The 20,179-nt window shown below is 42.7% G+C and overlaps 1 protein-coding gene across 2 annotated transcripts; it reads right to left on the bottom strand.

The window, feature by feature from the left end:
- Positions 1-514: 514 nt before the first annotated feature.
- ZBTB49 (zinc finger and BTB domain containing 49) lies at positions 515-18,687 on the bottom strand. 2 transcript variants are annotated; one of them, XM_061191230.1, is made up of 7 exons: positions 18,521-18,687; positions 15,481-16,583; positions 12,476-12,522; positions 6,339-6,412; positions 4,770-4,852; positions 4,517-4,678; positions 515-1,583 (listed from the first exon to the last, which is right to left on the bottom strand). In XM_061191230.1, exons 1-7 carry the CDS (start codon positions 18,670-18,672, stop codon positions 919-921), a joined length of 2,286 nt encoding a protein of 761 aa, XP_061047213.1. In that variant the 5' UTR covers positions 18,673-18,687; the 3' UTR covers positions 515-918. The 2 variants fall into 2 exon arrangements, with proteins under 2 accessions (XP_061047213.1, XP_061047212.1); XM_061191229.1 differs by lacking the exons at positions 12,476-12,522; positions 18,521-18,687 and having other exon boundaries at positions 15,481-15,553.
- Positions 18,688-20,179: the final 1,492 nt, after the last annotated feature.

Here is a 20,179-nt window from a genome sequence, read left to right on the forward strand (position 1 = left end):
GCACCCTCAAGCATCCTAGTCTTTTGTGCAAGCAGTTCTATAGGCCAGTGACTTCCGCGGCCCACACCGGTAACTGCACTTTCAATGCACTTGCTCTCACTTTGACCTTCCCGTGACAGTGCTACAGACGCGACTCACTGTCCCGCAGAGGCCAGCAGGTCTGCTGGGCGGCTGAGAGACTGGACGCGTTTAGAAGCTCTGTCAGCAACCAGACCCTGAGCGGGTATTTTCAAGTGGACGAGGAGATCATTTGAGCCTTGTAAGAATGCTGAAAGTTATTCATCTCACGCTGCAGAAAAGCGAACCCAGAGAAGGTTCTGGGAGGTTGAGGAGCTTGCCCATGGCCTGACCAGGAAGTGGCAGCCAGGACTCAGGCTCTGTTCTGAGGGCTCCCAAAGCCCACCGTCCAAGACGGCACAAGAAATGAACCTGGCACAACGAGAGCCCTCGTTGATGTCTCTTTTCATACCACTATGGTCTTTGGGTTAATAAAAATATTTGTGGAAACACAATATTATACAGAAAGGCAACTTTTATTTATTCAAATTAAATTATAGTATGAGTTTCCTATACAAATAAAATCTTTTTGTAAATAAAAATACAAAATGCTACAAATTTCAATCATGTAAAAATGCAAAAATAGTATCTGTATTATTATATACATATATTTTCCCTTTACCACGACCAAAATGTACAGTAATTACACGCAGTTCACACCACGTCTGGGAGACGGTCTCTCAAGCCTTCTGGGGCGCAAGGCTTGTTCAGTCCCTCGTCCACTTCCACGATCTGCCAGGAGGCCTTTCTTCCCACAGGCTGAGCTCAAGGCACTTCTGACGACCATCCCCTATCAGGAGGGACAGAGTCTAGCCTCTCGGGCTAGAGCCGCCTCTGATGCTGAGCTGCTGACAGAGGACCTCACTGGTCCAGCTCGCTTTCATTCTGCAGCGTCTTCATCGCCAGCCCCCACAGGGTCATGCTGGAGAAGAACTGTCCCTCCGAGTTCCTGTACGCGGGGGCGGACGCGCGGCTGCCCAGGGGGTCGGCGCAGTGGTGGTCCAGGGCAGCCAGGGACGAGCGGATCGCGGCCATACCGTCAGCTTGCAGCGGCTCCGTGCCAGCCGAGGCCTCCACGTCTGAGTAGCTGTAGGCCTGGTGCTGCGCCTGCGGCACGTGAGGCTTGGCGAGCTTGAGGGGACCCAAGCTGAGCTTCTCCTGCTCACTCGCTCCGTGAGACTGAACCAGGGACCGGAACTTACAGTGGCCGTCAAATTCTGCCACTGAGTCTTCTTCCACTGCGTGGACGGGGATTTTAACAGACACGGGCATCAAAGTCAAGGACACGTCCTGAGAAAAAGAATCCGAGCTCTGAGATTTCTCCAGGTCCGAGGTCTCGATGGCCTGCGTGAGCTCCTCCAGAGCGTCCTGCCCCTGGTCATCGGCCCTGCAGTGCATCTTCTTGTGCCGCCGCAGCACGGCAGAGCGGGTGAAGCACTTGCTGCAGATGTCACACGTGTACGGCTTCTCCCCTGTGTGAGTGCGGACGTGCCTGCGGAGGTCGCCGGATCCTCCAAAACATTTTCCTGGAAGAAGAAAAAGGGATCTTTTCAGAGGAGAACATTCTGGAAGGAGTCCCCTCCACCCCTGCTAAACCCCAAAGGACTCTGCTTTCACGTGAACTCAGCTGAGCCCTGCTGTCACCTGCTCACTCTGATTCCAGACTCTTCCACTCTTCTCCGGCTGTAGCCCCTCCAACCTGCAGCCTTGGTCTGGGCGTCTCGTGCGAGGGATCTGGAGCCCCGTCTCCCTGCACAGGAGCGCCCGCTGGGTGGGCCTGAGCGCCTGCCCCAAACGCCCACACTGGGAAACCGCATGAGTTTTGTTCAGATTTTCATAAATCTAACACAGCCAATCTATAGTTTAGAAGCATCTTTTCTGAAGGTACTTATGTATTCAGCTCTTAACATAATTTTACACATCCTTCTCCAGGTCCTATTTCCTTTCTCTGGGTATAAGCTAGAGGTAGGGGATCTAGTCCCATCATGAGAGTCAGTTAGAAGATCGGAAGAGAAAAACCAATAAATAACCTTATAGAAGTCATAACACATTTACCAAGGACTGAAACAAACTACACAATTTACATGGACACATATTTTAGAACTTTTCACATATTCCTATGTCATTATATTTGAATTCTCAGCTATCCAGCCCTGGTCAAGCAACAGTGGGCTATCTGGGCTGCTTCCAACTATTTGCTACTATACCTGAGGTTCAACTAACATCTTTCTTTTCATTGTTTCCTTAAGATAAATTCTCAGTAGTGGAATTAGTTGGCAAAAGGTGTTAACTATTTTCAGGGTCCTTAACGTGTATAAACTTCAGCCACAGTAGAGTTCCCAGCGAGAGAGGGGATATGGGAGGTGTCTCCCCTCCGCCCTCAACTCAAGACAGGGCAGCCAGGCTCGACATGTGTCCATCGGGAGGTCACGGTGGGGCAGCACTTGCCTCCAGGTGTGGACCTGCAATCCTCCAGAGCACGGAATGTGAGTATGTCCCCAGATGGGAAGTGAGCCAGCCTGGAGCCTAAGAGGACTGCCTAGAGAGGCGACGGGGCACCAACAGAGAAAGTCTCCTCGGAGGAAACTGCTTTTACAAAACCAAGCGCTAAAGGAAAAAGTCCGGCTGAAAGAAAATGCACCTTTCCATCTTGGAAAAGTACAGCTGAGTGCTGGGGAAGGAGAACAGAGTGGAAGGGAAGGCTGTCTTTAGAAGAAGCATGAAATGCTGGAGAGAGAGGGACAGGGACGGGGGAGGGAGGGAAGGAAGAGGCAGAGAGAGGACCAAGCTTTAAACTCAGCAAAGCTCAGAATGGGAAGCCACCTTAAAACGGAAACTGTCTTTTGAATCCAAGAAAATGAAAACATACATCTACACATAAACTTGTACATGAATGCTCAGAGCAGATTTGCTAAGTGAAATGAAGTCAGTTACAAAAGACCACGTATTACATGATTCCATTTATATGAAATGCCTGCAACAGGCAAATCTATAGGGACCGAGAGTAGATTAAGGGTTACCTCGGGTTGGGGGGAGGGGATGGGGGAGTGACTGCTAATGGGTGTGGGGTTTCTTTTTTAGGGTGAGGAAAAGGTTCTAAGATTGATGGTGGTGAGGGTAGCACAACACTGAATACACCCAAACCGCTGAATCATTCACTTTAAATGGCTAGATTTTATAGTACGGGATTTATCTCAATAAAGGTGTTATAAAGCTTTGAACCTGTCATGTAAGACCATTCCTGTTCCCTTTCTCTCTCCCCCTTTCCCTGAAAGCTGACCTTGTTAGGGTCAGATACCATGGTCAGTGAGTGGCTGGAGGGGTGGAAGCGAAGTGGGGGGAAGAGAGGGTCCTGCTGCACTGCTTTGTCTACAGGGTCTTAGCCAGCAGCAGGCCTGGCTGGGGAAGGAAGAGAACAGTGAACCTGAAATCAAGTTCACAGCTGTAATAATAATTTAGAACTGACATTTTAAACTAGTGATTTGAGACTGCAGTTGTGATTTAAAGTGATGCAATTTTATCCTTTAATAGTAATGGAGCTGCCGACATTGGTGTCCAGGAGATCTGTACACAGTGTAAGTGGGAGATACAAACAAAGCTGCCTCCCTTTGGTTACATCCCACGCGTCCTGCCCTAATTTAGATATCAACCACAACTAGAACAAGCCACTCCGAGGATGCCCCAATTCCAGGCTCCCCACAGCCTGACTCTGAGCATTTTTCCTATTTGTTCTAAACAGGTAATCGTAAAAATGGTTAGTCACTCATCTGCCCGCAATTCAATCCACATTGTCAGGGGCACGTGTGTGGACATGTGCACACCTGCACCACACATGCATACAGGCCCTCCCAGTTCTTCAGAGGTTCCAACACTCTGTTATCACAGGTACCAGGCGACCTAACTTGCAATCCCAGTTTCCTCATCTGTGCAGTGATGTGCCTGGAAACTGAGAGCTGCCAGCCTTCCCTTTCCTTCCTGATGACTTTCCTGAGGCATCAAATGCCGTAGAAATGACCTTTGCTTCATGATACACAATATGATCTCCAGAAGCCCTCCCTCTTGAGCCCACCGTGTGCCCCCGAGGCCCCAGCAGGCCACCGTGCTCTAGCCCCTGCTGCTGCACCCCACGCTCTCCCCCGCTTTCCCAACTGCCAACCCTCCACGGGCCCAGACCAGGAGCACAGGGCACCTGGGACTCAGTATCAGTCATCTGTGTAACTGGAGCACCCAGGACAGTTCCTGATACCTTGAAGACACTCAGTAAATGTCTGCTACACAAATGCAGACGAATCAGAGGACCAAGGTGGTTAAGAAACAGCATCACTTCCATTTTACCCATGAAAAAAGGGACGACTTATCTGAGACCCCTAACAGCCCAGGACAGAGTGGGCACAGACCCCGGTGCCCTCCCAACAGGGATGACCAGGTGACCGCGGGTCTGCGGCGGGCGGGAACTTACCACAGGCAGAGCAGCTGTAAGGCCGCTCACCCGTGTGCCGAACTCTGTGCTTTACCAACTTCCTCTGCATGTTAAAAGACTTTCCACACTCATCACAGGTGAAGACTTTATCAGCCGTGTGTGTCTTTTTGTGCTCCTTCAAATTACTGAAGTTACTGAACCCTAGAGAGACCACAACAGGGGTTAAATTGAAAGACTGAGAACATTTTAATCAGAAATCTTCAAGGAAGAAAAGGGAAACCCTCAGCTATACCTCGACCACAGATGTCACACAAGTGTGGTTTTTCTCCTGAGTGAATAATGATGTGACGCTGGACATCACCAGAGGCTGCAAACCTGTAATGCAATTTGGAAATTCCATTAAGAGCCTTTCTACGTCACTGCAGATCTTCCTAATTGCAAGTCGCTGAGGGAGGAGATGGGCTGCGCCCTCTGTTACTTCGGAATGTGATGAGGAGTGGCCTGATTTCATTTGAGAGGTTTAAAAAAAAAAAAAGTTTACTTTTTTTCTCTTTTTAAAGGAAAGTAGAAAATGATCCAAGTGTTTTGTTTCTGAAAAATTTTTTCTTACCTACTTTCACTAACCTTTCTTCCTCAGAGGTGATCATTAAGTTGGCTTGGGGAGTAATTCCAACCCAACCCCCAGTATGAAGCTCTATGCTCTTTCTTTCCCACCACACTCGATAGCAGGATAAGAGGTTGCATTTGGGGGAAGGTGTTGCATAGAGACATGATTTTAAATGCATGGAGCTCAGAAGGCTCACATTTAAAACACCCTGCAAAACAGGGACCCCAAGCGAAGCAGCAGGGGGCTTATGCTAAGAGGCGCCTCAAACAGGCAGTACATGTGACCTGGGCACTAAACCTGGCTTTCAGCGTTCAGGCAGCTACGGCAGAAAGGGAGACATGTCAGGCTAGGTAGTTTTTACTTCTTTGTTTTCTACCATCTGCAAAGACAACTGTCTTCCTGGAACCGAATCAAGAGTGCTGTCCCATCCCAGCAGAGGACTGTACTATAGCTGTCCTATGCCCATCCCACCCCGCCCCCAACTGCTGAGTACCAACTTATCAGGGGCCGAGAATTTGTATGTTCCCAACACAGCATTTAGCACACAGTAGGTGACTAATAAATGCCGAATGAATGACTGGTTAAACGAATGAAGAAAACACTGTGTGACTGGTATAGTCCTGGTTGTTGCCTGCTGTCCTAGAATGACCAACCAATAGATCACAGAGTATGTGGACTCCCGACAAACACCCCCAGTGAGGGGCGGGGAGTCCACGCTGCAGGCCGGTGTGCCCAGAGGAGGGACCATCTCCTCACACTGCTCTCCACCTCCAGCGGGAGACTGTCACCAAGTCAAGTCTCACTTTCCAAGTCCAAGGCCTCCCCAGCCCTCAGGCTTGCCAGGCCTTCCTGTGGCTGAACTCTCGGCCCTTCACAGGTCTGGGTGCGCAGCTGGGGTGCCTCCTACCACCTCCTCTCCTGATTCCAGGCATTCAGGCTGCGAGTCTCATTACCCCTACCAGACAGTCACCTCCGTGGGGGCCAGTCATCTATTTTAACAGACATTTTTGGAATGAATGGAAATTTTAGCATAAGATAATTTTGTTTCATGTAAAATCCCATTTCCTAAGACTTGTGTCCTAGATTCTCTTTCCTTTAATTAACATTTCCATTTCTTTTTGCTATTCTCATGTGTGTCACAAGAAAAGCCAGAGGCTTTGGCTTTACTGTGTTCCTGAGTGACAGTGAGCCCCTACGTGGCTCAGAGATGCCAAGACTGCGCCTGACGTGCGAATGAACAAGCCCAGCACTGACCTCTTCCCGCAGATCTCGCAGATGTATGGTTTCTCCCCAGAATGCCGACGTAAGTGAGTCTGCAAGTTACCCGCCTGTAAAAAAGGAAAAGAAAAAACATGCCAATAGTGAAAAAAATATTTTAAGAGCACATAAATTCAAAAGGAAAACTGGCAGATTTAGCCAGGTTCCAGTCCAACTTCCAAATGAAGACTCCGGATGCACGACTCAGAAGCAGCCACACGCAAGGAGATCAAGGCCCGGGCTGGTTCTGAGTCAGGAGCAGCCCCGCCCAGCAGTGAGCTGAACAGGGGAGCCTCTCAGCTCTGCTCCACGCCAGCCCCCGGTCCGTCCACCTCAGGTGTGCACGGTGTCGCACCCCTCTAAAATGGGCCCGACACACTGTGGAGGCTGCTTTAGGGTTCGCTAAGCTTGTGTTGTAAACAGCTCTTGACGTATTTTATCTCATATTTTTTTAAAACCTGGACCACCTATATGCAACATCATTTGAAAAAAAGATAGCACTTGTACTTGGTTATTTCAGTATTCATTGTTTCTTCCTGAAAAACAGCTTTTGTTTATAAAGAAAGACATTTCCAAAAAGTATTTCTTCTTGGCAGTACAGTTGTTCTGCCTGACAGGTTGGTCATTTTCACCTTTGTGCAAAAAAGCGAATCAGGAGATTCACAATAGTCCTTCAGCTGCAGGCCTTTTACATTTCTAATCTCTGAAACTAGCGGGGCTTTACGAAGAATAACTGATTTAAATGGAGATCACAAAATAGATTTCCATGTACTAATCAATAGGAAATCATTATTAAATTGCCTAAAGTACAGTGAAATTAAACCTGCAAATGCCTCAGATATTACAAAAGCTACTGGCAAATGTTTCAAATTAGGATTTGGAAACACAATCTTCCATTGTTGTAATTTAATACTCTCAATCTGTCATTTCCCAACTTAATTTTTTATAGTGTTTTGTTACAAAAAACACTGAATAGGATGACTATATCCAAGGGTAATAATGTTGCAGGCCTTATGCACAAAATTAGCCAAAAAAAGAGAATGAACAGTAATACCCAACTCATAAACTTGGCAATGTAAATTTGCAAATTTGCTATGTATATTTTAAACAAAATGCAAAGATAGTTCATGGTTATAGGTTTGAAGGTGGTTCTGAACCTGTGGACAGGTATAAAGAATGTTGTCTGTAGCTTTTATGTTATATAACATAGAAGATTCTTTATGTCTATCAGACTCTGGGAAACACTAAGTTAGATACTACATTTCAGAATATGATAAATATAGCTTAGAAAAAAACTTGTTTATTTTAGATAACCAAAGAGAAAGAATTTGGCAAAACACTGGGAAATACCCAGCTTTTAACTGAATGACTATTAATAACAGTAATAAAACAGCAAATGTCAACAGCAATAGATATTTGGTTTACTCAGGCCTTTACAAGTACAGTATAACTAAATTACTCTTAGAAATTGGTATTATTATCTCTATTTTCTAGGTGTAAAACTGAGATTCAGATAAATAAATTAGTTGCTCATGGTAGGCCAGAAATTTATATTAGTTTGTCTGAGTTTAAACTCTTGTCTTACATGAGGGCGTGCAAGTTTCTGTGAATAAATTAGCTTGTGCTGAATTCTCAGTATGACAAGCAGTCACTTAGCCATCCAGGAACCAGTTCACTGGAGTTGAGATAATGCACCACTGACAGCTTTAAATCAGTCATTTCCAAATTTCAGAAAAGCTTGTCATTTAAATAACAATTTGAATAGCACCATCTGCTCAACAGTTAAATTAGATCCCTCTTGTTTCAAGTTATTTTGTAAACTATGTATTATGATTGAAATGCATTCTGATTTGATTCTTAGCAATGCTGCATCTTTCTTTTTTAAATATAGCATAACAATTACTTGTTTTCAAAGTAAACAAGTAAACAATGACTTTTGTTTTCAAAGTAAACAAGTAAACAATTACTTGTTTTCAAACTGAATAATCTTCCACTTAATATTATAGTACAGTAAATATTATAGTACAGTAAAACAAACTTTAAGATGTTTCTTTAGCTATTTAATACTGGACATGTCTAATGAAAGTAATTATCATTCCCCCAAATAAAGGAGCACAAATTAGTCTGATAAATGGTATAAAAGTAGATTAAATAATGGAAAGATTCAGGCAAAAAAATCCAATAATGCATTCAGATAATTTATACCAAATTACACAGCACAGCGGGGCCCAGATTATTTGCCCTTTAGTCAAGAGTCTTTATTTTTGGTAAACTTTGCTATGCTTTATTACTAGTTACACATCTTAGAAATCATCTATAGTTGGATCCATGAAAACTCCAGTAAGTGCTAATACTAGTAGCCCTCATTTATTAAGAGTTTACTATGAATGGAACACTTTGCTAAGCAGTTGCAAATAGTGTTTCAGTGAGTCGTCACAATGTCCTCATAAAGTATAATTCACACATTACAGGAAATAAACAGAGGCTGTGGGAGGGAAGCAGCCTCAGCCCCTATAGCTGGGATGGAATATTCTGATTCAGCTTTGTCTGTGGACTCAAAACTTTGTGCTGCTGTTGGGCTGAAAAATATTAGCACAAAAGGAAGTTCCACCCTTTCTAAGTGGATACCATTTTAAATTAGGATGGAGCTGTCAGAATTTTGAAGTGAAGAACTCTGTTGTAGAAAAGAAGTTAACACCTGATTTGTTGAGCAATTTAAAAAATAAACTCCTTCTAATAGGTACCTGAACCTCAGTATTTAAACACGGTCAAACCAAGCAGAGATTCTGTCAGAGTACTCTTCTAGTGGCTGCTGATTGTTTATATAAAAAATAGAGAACCATAAAACTTTAGAGAAAGAGAACTCAGATCTTAAGAGTAATCTAGTTTAGAAGTTTTGAGACTTTGAAACAAAACAAAAAAAATGTGGAGATTAACATACAGATATCACCTAAAGAACAATGATCATTACATTGATAAAAGGACATTTAACACTGAAAATGTGGGAAATATCGCCTCAGAGTTGAAAATTTAAAAATTTTTAAAAAGTTCATTAAAATATTCTTATTTTTTGCATTTTCACCATGGATGGTATGAAACTTTGCCACCCCTGGCATCGGGCCACATCAGTGCCCTGGAATGTGTCTAAGCAGCCTCCTACGGGATGCTGTATCCCGTCAGTCATGCCCTGGACACAACACAGGAGCTGCTGGGAGGGCACCGAGCCTCTCAGGACCTGTCCTTCTGCAGCAGCTGTTCAGTGTTTCTATTCTGCCTCCTTGGAGAGACAATGCTTTGTCTCCATTCCTCTCCCCCAAAGACAGCGAAATACACTGTTTCCCTTTTCCTGTTTCTCATGTGACAGGCACTCCAGACCTGTCACTATCTTAGTTTTCTCCCCTGGATGCATCAAATGGCCCAGGTTCTGCACACGGGAGACACGTGGCTCCAAATGGAGCCTCATTCGTACTCTGAAGTACTGCGTGACTCTTACTTGCTGAGATCCAGGCCCGTACAGTGTCCAGAATTATATTAATACGTGCATAGTTTGTTGTCACAATCTAGGCTTATCACAGCTTTTTAAAGCTGACGTCTCAAACTGCTTGCTGACTCATTATTAAGGTTGTGGCTGACCTTTTTTTAAAAAAAGACTAACACTACGCAATACTACACAGCATAAAAGATTAATTCTTATTGGTAGGTCTGTTTTCTAAATCTTCCAGAAAGGAAAATATTTCCAGTCCATTGTAACCACACGTATTCCAGTTCGTATGAGAAATGAAGGACAGGTTACTGAGTATCCGTGTGTAAACACCACCACTGCTCTCTCCACCTGGAATGCCAGAGACTCTAGGCTGATCAATGACTCCCTGTCTTCAGTGCCCACCCCGCCCCCCGCCAGCTTTCAGGTAGAAATGACTACTCTCCTCTTCATACTGTTGCCTATACAAGTGTCACGGCACTTGCAGCGTTTCATTGTGCTTTATCAGTTTATACAACTGTTTCTTCCTCTAAACACAAAGCTCCTTGAAGCCTTACTTGTTTTTGTGCCCTAGCACATGGCAGAGCTTATTCACAAAAATTTCATTATTTCATTATGAAATAAAACAGCAATATACATCTGTAAACTATAACTATACATAACTTTACAGTCATAAAAATCTGATAAACATACAGACACCAACACAGAAGAGGAGGATTTCTGTAGCGTCTATCAGACAGGGCCGCCCTTGGTGGGACTCCAGAAGGAAAGTGTAGGACAAGGTCTGAAGCAGTGGACAGGGCTGCCATCCAAACCACTGTATTAAAAAGTACCAACACTCAAGCCCCAGCCCCAACCAACAGAGTCAGAATCTCTGAGGGTGAGCCCCGGCATTAACGCCAGGAGAGAAGGCCGAAGGCAGACTCGATGATTGAATGTCTGGGTACACTTTATTTGGTTAGGTCAAGGAAGGGTTCCAAGCAAGAAAAGGACAGAACCTAAATTGTTATCACAATGTAAACGTATAAAGGACTTTCATGTCCATTTTTTCATTTAATTCTAATAGTCCCATGAGGTGGTATTATCCCTATTTTTAAGAATTAGAAAAATGAGGCCCAGAGTAGAGATTGCTAATTATGAATGGTCATTAATCCAGGTTTTACGCTTTCCCACTACACCAAAACTAGAAAGGTTAAAATGGTGGGATGTGGGGTGGAGAAAGTGCGCCTTAGGAAGAGTGGTCTACAAGAGGAGAGAGGACAGAGAGAGGAGAGAAGGGAGGTGATGGCAACAGGAGAGGGACTAGTGACGTGTCCTGAGGATTCACTATGAGCCAGGTGTGATGCTAATCATCTTATGAACTCACTGACTCCTCACACACTATGGGGGTCAGGGGTCTCACACTCTTGCTCTATAGATAAGAAAGCTGAGTGCCAAATGGTTAGGTAGTTTGTCCAAGGTCAGAGCAGTAAACCAGAGGCTGGATCCAAATCCATACTGTCTGGCTCTAGAGGCCAAGCTCTGACCCCCAGGTGAGGCTGGTAGGAAGAAGCACAGGCCTCAACTAGAGAAGCAGGTAGAGCAACGACGCCTCCACTCAGTTCAGCAGAAGCTTACTGAACACTCAGTGGGTGCACGGACCCTGCCTGGACTAATAATGCACAGGAACACGTTAGGATGAGGTGAATCACTGCTTGCAGCCAGTAGGAAGAGTGAGAAGTAATTAGATGGCAGGTCTGGGTGTGTGGGAGACTGATGAAGGGTAAACTGGAAGAGCCGGCTCCATGGGGATGTGACAGAAGCAGGGGCCGCGCTCCTGCCGTTCCCGTGCTCCGCGGGGCCACCCTCTCCAGACTCGAGGGCTTGAGTCCTCCATTGAGGTCCAGCCCCAAGGTCCTTCCCCAGTAAGACAGCATTTGCACATGCTGTTACTCCAGGATTAGCACGCGTGTGTAAAACAGTTGTGGGGTGACTGCTTCCTCTGCAGGACTGTGCACTGGGCCCCTGAGAGAAGCTTCTGGAATGCCAATGCCCGGCACGTGGCAGGGGAAGAGTTACCTTCCATTTCAGAAGGAAAAGCAGGATCCTACAGCCATTCTATCATGTTCAAAATTTTCTCTAGAACATTCAATCTCTAGGTTTCTCTACGTCTAGTGCCCAGATCAGTACAGAGCCCATAGGAGGACACAACACATGCCGGCTGAGTGAGAGAATACATGTGTAATGGTAGTGAAAGCAGGGAATGGAATGTGTTTGGTCTTTTCTCCAACATCCTAACATCTAGTGTCTCAGTAGGAATAAGGACATTTGTCTTGGATCCAGCCCAGCACAATCTGCAGCCCCCAAGTGGCGCTCAATATGGTTTACATCACTTGTGGAAGAAAAGAAATATACTAGAAATGGACCCATCCTTAATGGGGGAAAAAGGTATTGTGAGAGTTCACACACTTATAAAAAATGGTATTTTCCGCCCAATGAACTAGAAATTTCTTTTCTTGAAAATTATTTTTTCTTGATTTAGTCTGAAGTCTTTTAAGTTACAGATATCATCAGAGGCTTCTCTCCCAAGTCAAAAAGTATGTCTTATCTGTAATAAAAATAAACACTGGGTTTCAGGTTTCCAATTATTAACAATAAATAAAAGTATTCCCACCTGAGAGAAATGTTTCCCACAAATGTTACATTCAAAAGGTTTCTCACCTAAAACAAAACAAAACAAAACAACAACTTGTAAAACCATGAGTAACATCTGCAGGGTAGTTTTCTGTTTAAAATGTTTAGTGTCTCCTTTGTCCCACCTTTCAAACCACAGCATTACATACTTCATCATCAGAGTATGAAAATGGGGAGCCTCTATCCTCATCCTCATCATCTCTCTCGCCCTTAGATGATAGGCAGAGATGATAAAAGTGAAATCTATATTTACTTTTCTCTAAAAAATTAAATTGTTCTCCAAATTTACACCTGTGTTGAAATCAAACGTATTTATCTGCATTCAAACCATATTTAGGCTTTGGACACAGACTTTTCCTTCAGTTGAAAATCAAATGTGAGTTTTCTGGCTGAACAGCATGAACCTGGTCACCCGTCCTCAGCCTGACTCCTGCAATGACCACCGATTCCTAACAGAACCAGGGTGACTCATTCACACCACACGAGGTATGAACCTGGGAAAGCCCAAAGCAGAGTGGGATCTCCTGAAAGTGTGATGGGAAAAATCCCCTCCCCACTGCCTTTCAGCTTTGGTTGAAACGTGCTGACAGGGGAAAAGAAGATTCCATTATGAGACATGTTCCCCTGCTGACTGCTTGGCCCCCTCTGATTTCAACAACTCTGAATAATCACACTTTGGTACAGAATAGATGGAGAGAATGGACTCTACTACAAATAAACCACAGCAGTTCTGAAGACAGTCTCTAGAAAATGATCTGTTTAAAAACATACTTCAGGTACTGCCTTTAACACCTCTAGAACCCTAATAAACAGACTGTGAAGACCAAGAACCTTCCATTTTTCCCACTCCCCTCAAATCAAGTGCTTTCATTAAGAGCCTTTTAAAAAAATAATACAAATGTTTCCCTTCCTACTGTATTGCTGGGGTGTGCCAGCTTTATGGGCTTCTGCTAAGGTACTTTTATTTTGATCTTTTCCTAAAAACTGTTTAATGGCTTCCTCAAGGATAAGGGGAGAGCTTTTGATCCCAAGTACAGTTGACCCTTGAACAACAGGGTTTTAACTGCACAGGTCCACTCATACATGGGTTTTTTTCAATAGTAAATATTACAGTACTACATGATGGAAGTTGGCTGAGTCTGCAGATGTGGTGGAACCAGTACATGGGGGACCAACTATAAGTTATACTAGGATTTTCGACTGCTCAGAGGGTCAGCGCCCCTCAGCCCTGCGTTGTTCAAGGGTCAACTGTAATTATAATCATATAGATGCTGTATTTTGGACTACATTTATGTCTGAAGTTATGGGGATAATAGATGTTACGTTAAAGTCTGCCCTATGAGATATGAGAGTCTGAAAAAAGAGATCACTAGTTCCTAAGACTCTCAAGTGACCAGGGTTAACAACCCTACTCCAGTGGTTCTCACACTTTGTGTTCTCAGGACCCCTTTACGCTCTTAACAACTGAGGACCCTAAAGAGCTCTTGTCCATATGGGCCATATTTGGCAGTACAGACCGTATCAGAAATCAAAACGGAGTGATTTTTGAAACACACGACTAGACATTTTTCACTGGCCACCAGAGTGAAGGCCTCATCACAGATCCTGCAGCCTTTAGCCGACTCCACTGTACACTTGTGGGAGAAGGAAAAGGAAAAGGCAAGGAGCATCCTACATTGTGATACAAAGAGTTTTGGCCTCAATGACCCCCTGAAAGGGTTCCCCAGATCATACTTTGAGAACTGCTGCCCTTCTCAATATATTTATGTCCCAGGAAGCAGCTGTGCCATATAACTGTATGACTACTATTATCCAAAGATGTTCTTGCAGAATAAACAATTCTTGTTTCCTTTAAAGCTAAATAGGTAAGTTTCTCAAATAAAAATTATAGTGATCATTAGGCTCCAGAAAATTACAGAATGACCTAAATTAAGTTTTTACAGGGCAAAACTGAGTCAATGATACTGCCTTCATATGGAGTAATAATAATGATAGTATTTTATATTCAAATACACCAAAATTTATAAAGGGCTTTCATAAATATTAATTCAGTCTCAACAGTGCAATGAGGTAGTAAACACCTAAGCAAACAGGGAATCAAAAGTGATAACAGAACATCACATCAATGGTCACAATTACACAAGCACCTTGAAAAGCAGTTACTTTAGAAGCATCCTATAACATATTCCTTCTCATGCCTCTAAGATAATTGCCATTAATTTGTAATGTGTACTAGAGTCATCATGCTTAAATGCAGGAAGGAAAGTAATATATATGTATTATATTACATAATGTATATATACTGTATAACACTTCTTTTTAAAGCTTTTGGAAAAAATAAACATTTTGGAAAGGGGAGGTATGAATTACATGAACTAAGGTATGAATTAAGGTAACAAAACTTTGAAAATCCAATGTTCAGATGGAAGGATTTTCATTTGAAAATATCAAATGGTTAAAGCTGATCCTTATTAAAAAGTTTGCCTCCTGCCTCCCAAATCACAATTTTTTAAATCTGATATTCAAATGACCTTCCAAAGCTTTCAGGATTACTCAAACTAAATTACTTCAGTCTGAATTAACCTACATTATGCTTTTAAAAAATAAACAATCTAATTCTAAAGAGAGAACTAAATATTGCTTATCTGTTTTAGAATTAATTTGAAAATCTGAGTGCATCAAAATAATTTGCCATACTTTAGAGATGGAAAGTTTCCCATATACAACCGCAATTAAAATTAAAATGAAAAGTGTACCATCCTTTTAAACTGGCTCTATGAAAGCATTTACAGAACTGAAGATTATTCTTTAAAAGGCATCACCAAAAATATAAAAAGTAGCTAACACTCTTTGATATTTCTGGGTAAATATCAATGACGTCATCAAGCAATAGCAAAACTTCTTACAAAAACAGGAGCAGGCAGTGGTGTCTGATCGTCTGCATTATTTCCTTTCCTTTTGCCTGCGGGGACCGAATCAGTGTACCTGTATGAGACCGTTTGTGAAGCTCCAAATTGCTGGGATGTTTAAAAGGTTTTCCACACAATTCACACGCATACTGTCTCTGAGACTGAAGTGTCTGGGATTGGTCTTCCAGGGCCGCAGTGTCTTCGGACCTCTCCATCTCATTCATGCAATTAAAATTCTCAGAACTGATGAGTTCTTCACTTTCTTTTTCTTCAGCACTTTGGCTGTTAACTTTCTCTATACTACGTTCACTGGCAGATTCTATCCTCTTGGTTAACCTGTCATCTGATTTGGGTTCAGATGTCTGCTCTGCAGATTTCTGTGACTTTAGGAAATTTAGCTTCTTAAGGTGAATGGCCTTCTTGAGCCTCATCTGTCTGGTAGGTTGTTGGCTTGCGTTGTCTGGCTCAGGGTCTGGGGTAGGTTCACTCAAAGGCTGGGCCAGGAAGTTGGAAGGCAAGTGCTCGGAGGACTCCAGGACACACTCGGCGGGACCAACAGCACAGGGCTGGTGTTCCGCGGCATGAAGGTCTGAGGATGTGCTGAAAGTGAAAGGCTGCTCGATTATTCTCTCATGACTGGGACAGGTGGCTTGTTTATAGTACTGCTTACTGTACAAGTTTCTGAGCTTGTAGTAATAGTTTGGCTGTTTGAAAGGCAGTTCTGTGCAGCTGCCATCTAATGTATCAGGGGCTTGTTTTGAGGTTTCAGCTGTGGAAGTATGAAGACCAACTGAGGGTGGGGCATGTGAATGTGATTCATCCACAACTCTACTCTGCTGAACACCTGCTGAGCACTCCTGCAGCAAATGAGGGGCGTAGTTTTCACTGATAACACAATTAGCGTCAGGAGTCAAAGCACTTTGCAGGGAGAATGTACTGTGACAAGACAGACCGGGTGGCTGGTCTACACCGGCTGACTTTAAGAATGTGTGACACAGATTCAGAACATTCTGAACTTGCAAACACTGTGCTGTGTCCAGCATGACTTGTATATTGTCCTGGTTAAGATCCAGATGCGATGTGTACATGAAGTCCAGGATTTGCCCGATGCCGCTTACATTTTTAATATCCAAGTGAAAAACATCATTCTTCTGACCTGAAGAATTCTGAAAGAGGCTCCTGATAAAAGAAAGGATATCTGCTTACAGTGTTAACAGTTCATACATTCTGATAGCTTTTTTAAATAAATAATATTCATGTTAATATTCAAAATTACTATCCTTCTATAAATGCCAAGATTTTAAAATTAAGTATGCTTTAGTCCTTTAAAAGGCTTTGGCAAGCCATCCAATGAAGCAATTCGGATGCACTGAATTAGTGTGTTGAATATCCAAACTTCCAAGGAAATCTCAACATAAAATGTTGAAATATACTCATTGTTCTTTTTTTCAAAATGTAATTATCCAAATGTATTACTAATTGCAAACAGAGTATAGAAAACTAAAGAACACACATTTTTCAATATTTTGTGTTTAGTCTGACAAAGTACATATCTCAGACCATAAAACACATACAAAAATATTTCCATATCTGTCTTAAAAACATCTGAAAATAAAAATAGCTATAATAAACCAACCCTAGATATACACTCATTTTTAAAAATTTTAATTTGTTAATTGTGGCAAAATACACATAATATCAAACACTTGAGTATGGTTCATATGATAAATTCAGTGGCCTTAAGTACATTCACATTGTTGTACAACCATCACTACTAACCATTTCCAGCACCTTTTCAACATCCCAAACAGAAACTCTATACCCGTGAAACAATAACTCCCATTATCCCCATCCCCTTAGCCCCTGGAAACCACCATTCTGCTTTCTGTATCTAGGAGTCTGACTACTCTAAGTACTTGATAGATACTCATTTTTTAAGCGGTAATTTATCTGGCTGTCAGATGTTTCTCAGCAAACCAATGGTCCATAAACCAGCAGTGAGAGAGCCCTATAAGTTAATGGGGGGAAAAGGCACCATAAAGCCCAGGCACTTTGTTCTGGGCACAAGTCAAGTTCACAGGTGAATGAATTTGTCGCATGTAAAACTACCAAGTTGAGTCAGGTAAATTGTCTTGCAAGTTTGTTAAAGACGTTTTATCAAATGCAATCACCTGCATCCCCCAAACAGCCTTCAGTTCTGTTCTAATATGTACTTAAGGAAAGTACATATCAGAAGTAGAGTGGGGAAAACTCAAAATAGCCAATGTATCACAACATCTAAACCTAACTGTTCTATGAAAACAGAAGAGGCAAAGCCCAAGTAGGGGACCATTTTGCACACGGGCAAAAAGTGCTGCCTACCTCAGTGAGCCAATCCACTATAATACAACTTGTAGCATATATGACAGCTGGGATTTAATTTGACGATTCGGGATTATCAAGGAATGAGTAAATCCTGTTCCATATGTTGTTTACTAGAGCAGTAAAATAGTATGAATTTTAGGGGAAAAAAGGTACTAAAAAAGAAGCTTTAGTGCTTAAAGAGAGATAAATCTAGTTAATCAGAAAATGTATGTAGAATACTTAATCTAATGTTAAAAATAAATGAAATACTATTGCCTGATATTATCATTTATAAGTAAATCTTTCACTGAGGCAAAAATGATTACGGGGTAAGTAAATTGAGTTCAAACCTGTTTTCTTAGAATAGTCAAATGAGAAACAAAAACTAAAATGTTTTAATTAAAAAAAAAATAGCGTATAGAATGCTCCCTGATTTCTTCTCACAGAAATGTTCTTACCAGAAATTCTATTCCTCAATCTTTTTATCCTGAAAGGATAAGAAATGTATACAGAAGACGGACATTAATTGGAACTATTACAATCAAAGACAAAGTGCCAAAATAGTTTCAAGTGCCCCAAATATATTTTAGTTAAAAGGCTCTTTCCCTCTCAGGTTACTCTAAATATTCAATACAAAAGCAAAAAACCCACAATGTGCTACAAAAGATAAGGAGAGTGAAATCCAAGGAGAAAAAAAAATTTAGTCAAAATAGTTCCATTCTAGAAGAGCTTTCTCTCCGTACGACTGGAAGAACAAAGTCTAAAATATGTACCTAAAGTACTGGCTGAAAGCTGCTAGAACATTCTTATGTGCTTTAAAGCAGACTCCTTTCACCACCAACATACAGTCACAAAGCAGGCCTTGAATACGCTGCTCATGCAGCTGCTGGAGTAGATGGCAGCTGTGAGTAGCAACTGGGTCCATGCTCTACCATCCAGGAGACCTAGGACAAAGGACATGGATAAGTTGTGACTCTTGACGCCATCACCAGAAATCAAATGGCACCCGAACCCAGTGGCTGATCTGTGCTTCACTGTCATGATTCCCTGTCACAACAGTTTAAAAAAACGAGCCACAAACATAGCTTCTGAAGCATCTAGACCAATGCTGTCCAACAGAACCATCAGCAATGATGGACGTGTTCCTTATCTGCACTGCTCAATACAGCAGCCGTGAGCCACATATGGCCGCTGAACACTGGAAATGTGGTGAGTACGACCGAGGAACTGAACGTGTAATGTAATTTATACTTAAATAGTCACCATATTTGGCAGTGCAAACCTAGAATATGACCATGCTAATACTACATGCACGTCTCTCATTTCTACTTAGATTACTTCAATGAAAAAATATACATATATAAACACTTATGAGGTTGGGAAATGGCCAACTGGATAAGATGAAATCAATACTTATTGAGCAGGTGTATACGGGGCATTGAATGAGAAGTTGAGGAAAATTACGAGTCTGTTTGGGGAGATAAGACACAAGCCAAAATAAATGAACACACACCATAAGATGGCAATAAGAGAGGTACCGCAAAGCAGCACCTCCATCCATTCGTCCCTCCAGCCTCTCTGACAAGGCGCTACTTTAGCAGAGACCTGAGGAAGGAACGGGAATGAGCCGGGGATCCTGGAACAGAAACACTGGCAATCATGAAGTCTGAGCCGGAGCTGAGTAGGCAGCTGAAGCCAAGGGAGAGGGAAAACCTGACACCCGGGGGAGGGGAGAGGCAGGAAGGGGAAGGAGAAGCAGAAGGCCAGACCCCATAGAGCCTTGCAGGGACTTTTAAGAACCTTGATTTTGACTCTGAATGAGACGGAAGCCATTATATGGATACAAAAAATTTCATCACTCAACATCTACTTACTGACTCCTCTGTGCCAGGCTCAAGGGCTACAACGGTAAGCAAAACACCCCAGGTCCCCACCCTCCTGAAGCTTACATTCTAGGTGAGGAAACACACACAAAAGTACACGACAGTGAAGCCAAACAGTCTGAGCTAGAGACTTCATGAGTTAAGACACGGGCTCTGACGATGAGGAGCTCAGTCTAGTAAGAGATGATTTTTGGAAGAGGAAAAGTGGGGAGAGATGGAGTCAGACTGAGATGAGACTGTGGAAGTTAAAATGGCAGTTTGGTAGTAAAAACTAAAAAGCCATTACCTGCTTTATTTGCTTTCATTCTCAATACATAAGCATTACTGAAAAAGTCACTAAACCATGAAGGCAAAATCTTTTTAACATGGCCTCTACTTCTATTATTGTTATTATTATTATCATTATTAGGCTTACTTCCTATTAATCCCAGGTGTGCCCTCCAAAATAAACTACCTGCAGCTCCCCAAACAAGCTGTGTTCCTGGCCAGTTTTGGACCCCTAGCCCACTACTCACTAGCTATATGACTGGGCAAATGACTTCTCTGTGT

The sequence above is a fragment of the Eubalaena glacialis genome, chromosome 5 (assembly GCF_028564815.1).
Source record: "Eubalaena glacialis isolate mEubGla1 chromosome 5, mEubGla1.1.hap2.+ XY, whole genome shotgun sequence".
Lineage (NCBI taxonomy): Eukaryota > Metazoa > Chordata > Mammalia > Artiodactyla > Balaenidae > Eubalaena > Eubalaena glacialis.

Bases quoted from the DNA above. Each gene is read 5' to 3' on its own strand.
- ZBTB49 (XM_061191230.1), bottom strand. From the start codon at position 18,672: ATGGACCCAGTTGCTACTCACAGCTGCCATCTACTCCAGCAGCTGCAT. The intron at 6,413-12,475 runs GTGGGAATACTT...CCTTTTTTACAG, and splicing joins GTGGGAAACATTTCTCTCAG to GCGGGTAACTTGCAGACTCA. The intron at 4,853-6,338 runs GTCAGTGCTGGG...ATTGCATTACAG, and splicing joins TGCGAGATCTGCGGGAAGAG to GTTTGCAGCCTCTGGTGATG.